Consider the following 13,162-nt stretch of genomic DNA (forward strand, 5'->3'; position numbering starts at 1 on the left):
AGACGGCGAACGACGGCGACGTGCTGAAAAGCAGACGGCGGACGGGAGGAAACCATCTGCTACCACGCGAACGACGGCGACGTGCTGCTGAAAAGTAGACGGCGAACGACGGCGACGTCCTGAAAAGCAGACGGCGGACGGGAGGAAACCATCCTCTGCTACCACGCGAACGACGGCGACGTGCTGCTGAAAAGTAGACGGCGAACGACGGCGACGTGCTGCTGAAAAGTAGACGGCGAACGACGGCGACGTGCTGCTGAAAAGTAGACGGCGAACGACGGCGACGTGCTGAAAAGCAGACGGCGGACGGGAGGAAACCATCCTCTGCTACCACGCGAACGACGGCGACGTGCTGCTGAAAAGTAGACGTCGAACGACGGCGACGTGCTGAAAAGCAGACGGCGGACGGGAGGAAACCATCCTCTGCTACCACGCGAACGACGGCGACGTGCTGCTGAAAAGTAGACGGCGAACGACGGCAACGTGCTGCTGAAAAGCAGACGGCGGACGGAAGGAAACCATTCGTGTGCTCACGTAAGAAAAGGCAGGTGGCTGAAAATCACGCCAAAGACTCTGTTCCTGAAAAAATAAAGAAGTCTAAACCATCTCATGACAATGTCGTCCCTGGAATGGTCCTGAGAACTCACCCGGAAGCAAGGGTCTTCCACACCCCTCTTCCACCGTGCTGCCCATATGAATTGTAATTTATAGTGTGTATATAATTGATAATGGAATTTAATAACTCACACTTCTTCATCTGCGGTTCCAGTAAGTGTTACATCAGACTTTGTCATGAAGCTGGTGTACTGTCTGGAACAGGACTTGTGGAACTGCACCTCCATGGCCAGCATACTTGCCAACCTTGAGACCTCCGATTTCGGGAGGTGTGGGGGGGGCGTGGTTGGGGGCGTGGTTGGGGTTTTAAACAATTCCTGTAAGTATCCCACCTTGTGATAGTGAAATCATTCACCTCTTCATTCCTAACAGACGTAACATGCATGTAGCATATTTTGTTGTTCTTTTTTAGAACTTTTTTAAGGTGTTTTAGAATATTTTCCTCTTTATCGCTAGACATTGTTGACGTCGCCATCTTGGATCTGTGCGGCTAACCGATTGGTCGAATGTGAAGCACGTGACAAAAACGTCACCTCTTGAGACGAAAATATTGTTACGCCAAGCAAGAAATAGTCCCGACTTTAAACACCAATTTAAAACATTTGCCTGGATGTCCAGTGGAGAACTTTTTATTTCTCAGTGAAAACCAAAATATATTTCTTAAGAACCAAAAATTATTTAGTGCCCGGACATGAAAAATTATTATGAAAAATTATTTAGTGCCCAAAAATGGGAACGAGATGAAACGAAAAACGAGTTCACCTTACGGCCTATTATTCAATATTTTGATTGATGTTAGCCATTTTGGGCCAAAGTGTTCTTTATTTTATTTTATTTTTGACTTCCTCTTTTAACACAGTATCTACTGAAATGTTTAATGTATAAAACATCATTTTTTAGCAAAATGTACCATGTGTATGTTCAATTGTACAGGTTGCTATTCACTTATTTTGAAGCGTTTTTTTCACTTTTTTTTAATGTTTCATGGTTTGAATTCAAATTAAAGTATACCAATGCTAAAATACTTGTCTCAAATGTTAAGTATATGTATTAATGACAATTTGTGAGAGAGATTCTGTTTCCAGAATGAATGTAAATACATTTACAAGAAAAAACAGCTGCAAAAGATGTTTGTTTTTTTGTAATTCCTATATTTATACATTTATGGCTCTAACAAAAACATCAGGATATTTTGCGGAGAACTTTTAACCTAATGTCCACAATGGCATTGTCTATGCAAAAATGCAAAAAAAGAGTAGTGCCCAGACGTGGGAACGAAAATCACTTTCTAGCCACTTTTTCCTGGTCACCTTATGGCCTACTGGCGTTCATATCCAGTTAGGCAGGATGTCTTGGTTGTTTTTTTTCTTTCTTGTTTTATCCTTTTTTATTAATTTATTACAATTTAGAATCTTAGGTGATTTTTGATGCACTTCTTTTAAGGTATATTTTATTTTTGCATTGTATTCATCCTTCTGTGTTACCATGTAAATGTGACACTATGTGCCCCTTATGTCTTATGTCTGTACAGCACATTGGCCAACTGAGGTTGTTTTTAAATGTGCGATATAAATAAATAAACTGAACTGAACTGAACACATCATTGAGTGGCATTTTGTTTTTACACTGGGATGGACCAGACAAGCTCTGCTTCTTCCCACTCATTTTGGACGGTTGATCACTTGAGCAAAAGTTGTGCTTGTAAAGTTTTGACATGTTCCAAATAAATACATTGAAAATGAACATTAATAATACAATTTTAAAGTAATTTTTGGTTGTATGCCAATTTTGCGGAGCAGCTCTTCACAGCATCACCTCGCTAGTTAGTTTAACGTTAGCATCTTTCATGTTACATCATAACGATGTTGAATAAATGTGTTTGTGTGCCTTACAGACTGACTTGTTATTGGGTAACATATATACACATCATTTTTGGTAAATGTTTTTAGTTTATTAGTACATTAACCTCCAGTCTTCACACAGTGAGCGTAGGAATTAGTTTAACATTGGGGGGACATCAATTTATATCCCAAAAATATTTTAGAACAAATAAATGATTAAACAGTATCAGTATCAGTCTATGTTAAGCATTTTATGTAGCATTCCCATTTTCAGCTTTTTAGTGAACTCTTGTGAAATATCCACTGTCATGTTACTCTTTAGAGTTAATTAATTAGTAAATGAATAAAATATTTACTGAGTCTTGCTGCTGTTTCACTTTTATTGTGGTGTCATTTTTCTACCTGTTAAGAGAAGTATTTGATCATATATATATATATAATCCTTAATATTGGCATCCATAGTGATTCATTTATTCAGCAGAGCATTAAAACTTGCATCTGACAAAAACAAAACACAAATGCTGTCTTCCTCGCTGATAAAACATGATAGCAACATGCATCTGCTAGCTCATAATCGCCCCCACTTCTCACAGTGTGGCAAGTTGGAGTACTACAAGAGGCACTCTAATACAGTGCTTAAATCTGTATTTTTGGGCGTATTATCAAGGAATAATGAGGTCACACTTATGTTAAAACATTAATGCTAAGGTTTCATCCAGTAGTGGACCGGTCACGTCTGATGATGATGATGATGATGATGATGATGATGATGATGCTGCATCTGTGCAAGTGAACAATTGGATCCAGAAGGGACAACAACCCTTTCCACAGACTACACATATCATAAACATAAATCTCAGAAGCCTACAACAATATATTTGAAGAAGACTTTAGGATTAAAAGTGAAGATGTGAGGTGAAATAAGTACAAATGCAGCAATAAAAACAACCAACTCCACTCGCGATGGCTCTAAAGTTCAGTGATGTGTTGCTAACTTCAGCCTTTTTCTTCTTTGGTTGATGTTTGGCAGTAGTTAACATCCATGATGTAACAATGCTGCTAATCTACCAGAGTCCACATTTTGTTAACCATTTAATTCATTCATACTTTTAGTTGGATAATAACAATTGGATAATAACAATAAAATGCAATGGAAAAAATTTTGATTTTATATGACACAAAAAAAACCCATGAAAATAAGATGTCCTCTCTTCAACAATGATAAAATAAAATAGGATAGTAGCTACATATGATAACATTCGATAAATGCACACAACTTAAACAGTAATTAAAGGACAACATATAAGACTAAAAGATTAGAAGCACTACATAAAACATAAAATATACATTCATATTAAACATGCTGTGTTTTTAAAGTACATTTAGCACAATCACTGTTTAAGTGTTTTTAAATCCCTGCAGCTTCCATGACTGTTACACACTTGTGTTTACTGACCTTTCCCGGGCGCGGCCACCGCTGCTGCCCACTGCTCCCCTCACCTCCCAGAGGGTGATCAAGGGTGATGGGTCAAATGCAGAGAATAATCTCGCCACACCTAGTGTGTGTGTATGACAATCATTGGTACTTTAACTTTAACTTTAACTTTTGATACTTATACATGAACCTTTTAACACACACAGTGCAACTAAACGGTTTCTCTCCAGTGTGTGTTCTCATGTGTGTGGTCATGACTTGCTTGCTGGAGAAACTCTTCTTACAAACAGAGCAAGTAAAAGGTTTCTCACCAGTGTGTGTTCTCATGTGTACTATCATGTCATTCTTAGTGTTGACTCGTTTAGCACAAGCTGAGCAAGCAAAAGGTTTCTCTCCAGTGTGTGTTCTCATGTGTATGGTCATGACTTGCTTGCTGGAGAAACTCTTCTTACAAACAGAGCAAGTAAAAGGTTTCTCACCAGTGTGTGTTCTCATGTGTAATATCATGTCATACTTAGTGTTGACTCGTTTAGCACAAACTGAGCAAGCAAAAGGTTTCTCTCCAGTGTGTGTTCTCATGTGTGTGGTCATGACTTGCTTGCTGGAGAAACTCTTCTTACAAACAGAGCAACTAAACGGTGTATCACCTGTGTGTGTTCTCATGTGTGTGGTCATGTCACACTTTCTGGAGAAACTCTTCTTACAAACAGAGCAAGTAAAAGGTTTCTCACCAGTGTGTGTTCTCATGTGTGTGGTCATGACTTGCTTGCTGGAGAAACTCTTCTTACAAACAGAGCAAGTAAAAGGTTTCTCACCAGTGTGTGTTCTCATGTGTGTGGTCATGACTTGCTTGCTGGAGAAACTCTTCTTACAAACAGAGCAAGTAAAAGGTTTCTCACCTGTGTGTGTTCTCATATGTGTGGTCATGTCACACTTTCTGGAGAAACTCTTCTTACAAACAGAGCAAGTAAAAGGTTTCTCTCTAGTATGTATTCTCATGTGTACTGTAAAATTACCCTTATGTCTAAATGATGTTCCACATTCAGAGCAGTCAAAGTGTTTGTTGTTAGTGTGATGTCTCGTATCACTTTTAGACTCATTTTTACTCTCCAAAGGTTTTTGGATGTCGTCACTGTGATCAGAAGAGTCTGACATCATGTCGTCCATGTCTGACAGTGGAGCAAAGATGCTGTCTGGTTCTGAGTTTATATCTTCACAATGCTCTTCATCAGCTTCTGTGATGTGTTGTCTTACAAGCTCCGCCCCTCTGTTCTCCTCACTTTGACTGTGATGAAGCTGTAAGGACTGAGCTTCATCTTCATCATGAAGCTGCTCCCAGGGCTGCTCCTCTTTAATGTGGGAGGGGGCCTGTAGCTCCTTCTGTCCCACACTGGTGTGCCACTCCTGCTGCCTGGAGGGAATCTCTTCATGACTCCCCGCTGACACCCGCTGGACGTCTGCAGAACATAGAACACAAATGAGGCCTTACTGTATTTTAGTTTGCAGCTCTTATGCCAACGATCCACATTATGTGAGGTTGACCTAATTAAATATATGCATGAAAACTAAAATATCCAACTAATTTATAGCTCTTATTACACATCTTACTCTAAGTATTTTATGGTTGTGGACTTTTATTAACCAACAACATGACAAAAATCAAATATGGTGATGATTCAATAATAGTTAGTTAGTTGAATGGATATGCAGTCACGGGTGGCAGCTGTCGGGTCCTAGTCGTTGTTTGTTTACATGGACGCGTCCTCGCAAGACGCAAAGTTGAATGATAAAATCCAACCTTACCCGAACAAAAACTACGCATGATTTATCCGTGAGAGTCTTGCTACTATTTTACTTGACCCAGCCACACACAAATAAATTGTAGCCATCCATGCCTTTTTAAGCCTTCATCTCCTTTGTCGTGTAGAATGACGTCTGGAACTCAAAATAGTTCCACATGTCTGGGAATGCAACCGACGGACAATCCTTGATATTACTCAACAAATCTTTAGGGATCTATTCCGTTTCATAGTAGGATTTTTTTTGCTCGTATCTGCTTTTTGCAGGAAGATCTAGGCCCTTTGTGTACTCAGAGAGTTGCTAGCTGCACAACAGCCATTTTGGCTTGGTTGATCACCTTTTTGTTCACTGCCTAGAAGAAGTCACGTGACTGAATACAATTATATATTATTTAAGTATGTTGAACAGGTGGGGAAAAAAGCTGCGTCTGTAACTGAGTTAAAATAGAAACTTCTTCCCTCATGTCCTGTTTAAAAATATTTTTATTGACCAAAATATAATTTTTAATTTTAAACAAAGCTCAGGATATACACATCAAAGCCATTCATACATTATAATCTTGCAACTTGTTTATATATCTAAATTCATGCAGAGGCTTTCAACACAATGATTTTTATGTAAAATAGAAAATAGACAAATCACTAATTCTAAAAAGGTGTCATCTCCCAATAGCAAAATCTAAAAGAAAAATTCGTGTTTCTACAGGATAATCATCATGAAGACAATGTCAAATAAAATTCACAATAAGGTAAAAAGATGTAAACAAACCTGCTCTGTGTAGCACAACTTGAGGTTTGAAAACAGCATCCAGTAGTTCTTGTAGACGTTTGTTCTCCTCCTTTGTCCTAGAAAGTTCCTCCTCGTACTCTGCTATGGTTCTTTCCAACACTCCAAATATTTCTTCAACAGTAACATTTAGTCGCTGCTCCATCAACATTCTCACCTTTTGGAATTCGCACATTTTGTCCTGCGTGCTGCTAACTTCCGGCTTTATTTCTTGGCTCATGTTTTAAATGTAAGACGCGGACTGAAAAGCTGATTTTAAAAGCAAGTAAGTAAGTAATTAGTTTAAGTGCAAAAAGAGATGAGATGAAGACGTTGTTACCATTTCCTGCCAACACCGAGTGATGGGTCGTTCGCGAACGATCCGGCTTTAAAAGATCCTGCTCCTTGAAGTAGCAGCTCTTTGATATCAAAGAACCTTTGACTAATTCTTCCTTTAGTTTAACGGCAGCTTGCAGCAATGACATGAAAGGTGCATACTGCCATCTACTGCACCGGAGTATGTCCCATGGGCTATATTCATCTATTTACACTGTAAAAACTAATACTGTATGAAATTAAAAGCAATGCCTCGTCCTTACTTCATTTTTGTGAAATTGTAACTCTATCAAAACAAATCAGTAGTAATTTTGGGCTTAACCTTTTATTTAATTCACTCTTTCTAAGGTGCCCTAACTTATGATAAATGATAAATGGGTTATACTTGTATAGCGCTTTTCTACCTTCAAGGTACTCAAAGCGCTTTGACAGTATTTCCACATTCACACACACATTCACACACTGATGGCGGGAGCTGCCATGCAAGGCGCTAACCAGCAGCCATCAGGAGCAAGGGGTGAAGTGTCTTGCCCAAGGACACCACGGACGTGACTAGGATGGTAGAAGGTGGGGATTGAACCCCAGTAACCAGCAACCCTCCGATTGCTGGCACGGCCACTCAACCAACTTCGCCAAGCCATCCCAATAATTAGGAATTTACATTTTTTTGTTCAAAATTAGGAATTTAAATTTTTTTGTTCCCAACTACTAATGAGCCTTTTTTAACCAAAGTCTTAAAGGGGAACATTTTCACCAGACCTATGTAAGTGTCAATATATACCTTGATGTTGCAGAAAAAAGACCATATATTTTTTAACCGATTTCCGAACTCTAAATGGGTGAATTTTGGCGAATTAAACGCCTTTCTATTATTCGCTCTCGGAGCGATGACGTCACAATCCGCCATTTTCTCAAACACCGTGTCAAATCAGCTCTGTTATTTTCCGTTTTTTCGACTGTTTTCCGTACCTTGGAGACTTCATGCCTCGTCGGTGTGTTGTCGGAGGGTGTAACAACACGAACAGGGACGGATTCAAGTTGCACCAGTGGCCCAAAGATGCGAAAGTGGCAAGAAATTGGACGTTTGTTCCGCACACTTTACCGACGAAAGCTATGCTACGACAGAGATGGCAAGAATGTGTGGATATCCTGCGACACTCAAAGCAGATGCATTTCCAACGATAAAGTCAAAGAAATCTGCCGCCAGACCCTCATTGAATCTGCTGGAGTGTGTGAGCAATTCAGGGACAAAGGTCCTCGGTAGCACGGCAAGCAATGTCTAGATATTTGCAATGTTAGAGAAATATCATTTTAGAAGTTTAAAAAAAAGTTTCAAACTTTGCAAATGCACAGATTAATACAACAAGGAACAGCTAAGTATGCTAAAGCTACACATGGAGGAGAAAGGAAGTGATGATAACTGCTAATTTAGCTCATGTTGTAAAGTAGCAAAACAAGATACGACTAAGTTCTTAGTACAGCCTATTGAATCTAAATCAAAATTTTGAATCTAAATCTTAAATATAAAATCTATATCTAAATGTGAGTGCTAAATTCTCAATCTAAATCTAAGTTTTAAATCTAAATCTATATTTAAATGTGAGCGATAAATATTAAATATCTATGTCTCGCAGAGTGTCAAGATGAATATACAAAGAAACCACACCTCTGGTGCCGCTGCTGCTGCTAATGCTGCTGCTGTATGAAGGACATTGAAATAGGAACATCCCCATGTAGGGGAAGTTATGCTTAATGGACATTTGCGTGCCAGACACATGTTGGTGCAAAGGCGTCGTCTCAGAGACTCTATAAAAAAGGTTGATGGCAGTATGACAATACAAAGACGAGTATACACTGTGCCTTGTCCTAACTATAAATGGCACATTGATGGCAATCACAAATTAATTAGATGGAAATTAGTTTTACCAAAGCCAAAACCAGTGAAGTTGGCACGTTGTGTAAATGGTAAATAAAAACAGAAAACAATGATTTGCAAATCCTTTTCAACCTATATTTGATTGAATAGACTGCAAAGACAAGATACTTAATGTTCCAACTGGAAAACTTCGTTATTTTTTGCAAATATTAGCTCACTTGGAATTTGACGCCTGCAACATGTTTTAAAAAAGTGGCAAAAAAGACTGAGATAGTTGAGGAATGCTCATCAAACACTTATTTGGAACATCCCACAGGCTAATTGGGAACAGGTGGGTGCCATGATTGGGTATAAAAGCAGCTTCCATGAAATGCTCAGTCATTCACAAACAAGGATGGGGCGAGGGTCACCACTTGGTGAACAAATGCCTGAGCAAATTGTTTAAGAACAACATTTCTCAACCAGCTGTTGCAAGGAATTTAGGGTTTTCACCATGTACGGTCCGTAATATCATTAAAAGGTTCGGATAATCTGGAGAAATCACTGCACGTACGCCGCAAACCCGTGACCTTCGATCCCTCAAGCGGTACTGCATCAAAAACCGACATCAGGGTGTTAGGGATATCACCACATGGGCTCAAGAACGCTTCAGAAAACCACTCTCAGTAACTACAGTTGGTCGCTACATCTCTAAGTGCAAGAAAACAACTCTATTATGCAAAGCGAAAGCCATTTATCAACAACACCCAGAAATGCCGCCGGCTTCGCTGGGCCCGAGCTCATCTAAGATGGACTGATGCAAAGTGTACCATAAATGTTTTCTGTGGTCTGACGAGTCCACATTTCAAATTGTTTTTGAAGACTGTGGACAGACATTGTGTCCTCCGGACCAAAGAGGAAAAGAACCATCCGGATTGTATAGGCGCAAAGATGAAAAGCCAGCATCTGTGATGGTATGGGGGTGTATTAGTGCCCAAGACATGGGTAACTTACACATCTGTGAAGGCACCATTAATGCTGAAAGGTACATACAGGTTTTGGAGCAACATATTTTACCATCCAAGCAACGTTACCATGGACGCCCCTGCTTATTTCAGCAAGACAATGCCAAGCCACGTGTTACAACAGCGTGGCTTCATAGTAAAATAGTGCGGGTACTAGACTGGCCTGCCTGTAATCCAGACCTGTCTCCCATTGAAAATGTGTGGCACATTATGAAGTCTAAAATACCACAACGGAGACCCCGGACTGTTGAACAACTTAAGCTGTACATCAAGCAAGAATGGGAAATAATTCCACCTGAGAAGCTTCAAAAATGTGTCTCCTCAGTTCCCAAACATTTACTGAGTGTTGTTAAAAGGAAAGGCCATTAAACACAGTGTTAAAAATGCCCCTGTGCCAACTTTTTTGCAATGCGTTGCTGCCATTAAATTCTAAGTTAATGATTATTTGCAAAAAAAATAAAAATTTCTTAGTTCAAACATTAAAAACATCTTGTCTTTGCAGTCTATTCAATTGAATATAAATTGAAAAGGATTTGCAAATCATTGTATTGTCATGTCTGTGTAATCATCATGTTTTGTTTTAAGTCATGTTTTGTTTAGTTTCTGGCTTTTCACTCCCTTGTCTTGTCACCATAGTTACCCATTAGTTTTCACCTGTCACGTCACGCACCTGTTTCACGTCTTGAGTCACGCACCTGTTTTCGTTAATCATGTCCGTAGTATTTAAGTTCAGTGTTTTTCAGTTTGTCTTTCTGACGACCTCACCCCACATTTATGCTCTGTCCATTGTTTCATGGCCATGTTCACGCTGCTCCTTTTTTGTCCAAGCCAAGTAAGTTTTTGTTCCATGTTTATAATCTTTTTGTTTTTCATAGTTTATTCTCCGCCACTGTGCGTGCTTTTCATTTGTACTTTTTGCTATAGTCTTTTGGTTTCATAGTTTATTATCCGCCACTGTGCGCGCTTTCATTTATCCCTTTTTTTTGATATATTAAATTGATATTGTAGCGTCCCGGAAGAGTTGGTGTTGCAAGGGATTGTGGGTATTGGTTCTGTTGTGTTTATGTTGTGTTGCGGTGCAGATGTTCTCCAGAAATGTGTTTGTCGTTCTTGTTTGGTGTGGATTCACAGTGTGGTGCATGTTTGTGAATGTTGATGTTGTTTTATAGGGCCACCCGCAGTGTGATAGGTGTCGCTGTTGACTAAGTATGTTTTGCGTTCACTTGTGTGTGTGTGTTTTTGAAATTGACGTGATCATTAAAAGTACAAATGATCGCACATTGCGTCAGCAGTTCTTGACTTCTTCAAGCAAAGACGTTTGTCAAACCCATCCAACGCTACATTAGTGTCAGAAGTGGGATGGCTCTCTCAAAGAAGCTTGAAGATCTTATCAAGTGCTGGGAGAATGCACTTCCGGATGAAGACCACCTGCCTCGTCACCAGGAAGAGGAAAGGAACAAGCGCCGCCCTGGTGGATTGGAGGCTCAACTACCTCATCAACAAGTAAATGAGAGGAACCTGCGCCATGCGTGAGACTCTTCGTCGGGCAACCAATCCATGCAGACGAAGCACGAGAGCAGCTGTACAAGCGGCGACGCCTTTTGGGAGAAAGTCTCGGAGCTTATGCTGCGACCTTCGCCGTCTGGTGCGAAGGGGCCACCCAGCGTTTCCAGAAGTATTACAGGAAGAGCTCACCGTGCAAGCCTTTGTTCGTGGTCTACAGCCTGAACGACTTCGGGAACATCTCAGACTGTTTGCTAAACACTCTCTCTCTGCCGCATTGACTGAAGCTGAACGTGTGGAGCACGTTCTGTGTCCAGATGGCCGCCGTGATGTTCCGCGAGTCCGCCAGGCTGGATGGGACGGGACAGAACGAGAGGGAGCCGACCAAGTGACTGCAACGCCACGGCCACGCTCCTCCCGGAGAAGGCAGACCGAAGTGAACTGTTACCGCTGCGGTGTCCCTGGCCACATTGCAAGACACTGTCCAGCCCCTGCCCCCATTGATGTTGCCGCTGAGGCGTCGTCAAACTAGAGAGGGGTGTCAGTGTCGGGGAACTGACACCCGGGATGGTTTCCACTGTACCCGAATGTGATGCACAGCGCCTGGGCCGCCTATGCAGGGCCCGGGGGCTATACCTGGAATGTGAGCTTGATGGAACAGTCTGTAGAGCCCTGGTTGACACGGGGTCCACTATCTCCATCATCCGGCCGGGTGTCCTTCCCCACTTGCAACACAGCTTGCCATCAGGCTGGACTAACACCAACGCCCGAATTACAACCGTCACAGGGAGCAAGGCTGCCATGCTGGGCAAAGGGACAGTGTGCATTAAGGTGGCGGGTCAAGAGAGACGACATCCATTCTGGCTGGCCAACATTCAAGACCCCTGTATTGTTGGGCTTGACCTGTTGGAGATGTGGAGAGCTGTGGTCGATGTGCCTAGGGCCATGCTTCATCTTGGTGAGAAAACAGTTTCCCTCCAGGGTACTGATGAGCCAGGCGCCTGCAGAGTGACAGCCCCCACAGAGCCATCCGCGGCTACGGCCTTCATGGTGGACCAGAAGAAGTCTCACCCTAACCCTTCTACTAATAGGCCGCCTACTATAGAGACCCAGCAGGCTATTGCAGAACTGTTTGAGCGAAGCCGTCAAGGCCTGGATACCACCCAGCAGGAGCGACTGAAAAGCTTACTGAATGCCTTCCAAGACATTTTTGCAGCGAAAGATGAAGACTGCATGCACACCAGTCTCGTACTCCACGACATCGACACAGGAGACGCACGACCAATCCGGCTACACCCACGCCGTCTGCCCCTTGCCAAACGAGTGGTTGCCCAAGAGAAAATCGAGGAGATGCGCCAGGCGGGCGTCATCGAGCCTTCCAGCAGTCCATGGGCAGTACCCGCAGTTCTGGTCAAGAAGAAGGACGGCTCGTGGCGGTTCTGCGTCGACTACAGACGGCTCAACGATGTAACACGCAAGGACTCCTACCCGTTGCCGCGCATAGATGATACGCTGGACTACATCACTGGCTCCTCCTGGTTCAGCTCCATGGATCTCCGCAGTGGCTATTGGCAGGTGGAGTTGGCCGCCGAAGCTCGACCAAAGACGGCGTTCACAATAGGTCAAGGACTCTGGCAGTTCAAGGTGATGCCGTTCGGGCTTTGCAACGCACCTGCCACGTTTGAGCGGTTGATGGAGAGAGTGCTGGCATCCATCCCCCGTGATCGCTGTGTGGTGTACCTGGATGACCTCCTGGTGCATGCTTCAGGATTTAAGGGGGCTCTACAGAACCTCCAGCATGTGTTCCAGGCCATTCGTCAGGCTGGGCTGCGATTGAATCCCAAAAAGTGCCATTTGCTTCGGCGTGAAGTTTCCTTCCTGGGGCATGTCGTCAGTGGGCAAGGTGTTGCCACTGATCCAGCCAAAGTTGCCACTGTCCGTAACTGGCCGGCGCCAAGGGATGTTAAAGAGTTGCGGAGTTTCTTGG

General features: G+C 42.3%; 1 protein-coding gene across 1 annotated transcript; it reads right to left on the bottom strand.

Annotated features, from left to right (window-relative positions):
- Window positions 1-3,801: 3,801 nt before the first annotated feature.
- LOC133618091 (uncharacterized) lies at window positions 3,802-6,768 on the bottom strand. The gene is made up of 2 exons (XM_061978560.2): window positions 6,460-6,768; window positions 3,802-5,348 (listed from the first exon to the last, which is right to left on the bottom strand). The coding sequence occupies exons 1-2, from the start codon at window positions 6,695-6,697 to the stop codon at window positions 4,033-4,035; spliced, it is 1,554 nt and encodes a 517-aa protein (XP_061834544.2). The 5' UTR covers window positions 6,698-6,768; the 3' UTR covers window positions 3,802-4,032.
- Window positions 6,769-13,162: the final 6,394 nt, after the last annotated feature.

The sequence above is a fragment of the Nerophis lumbriciformis genome, linkage group LG18, assembly GCF_033978685.3.
Source record: "Nerophis lumbriciformis linkage group LG18, RoL_Nlum_v2.1, whole genome shotgun sequence".
NCBI classification, from domain to species: domain Eukaryota; kingdom Metazoa; phylum Chordata; class Actinopteri; order Syngnathiformes; family Syngnathidae; genus Nerophis; species Nerophis lumbriciformis.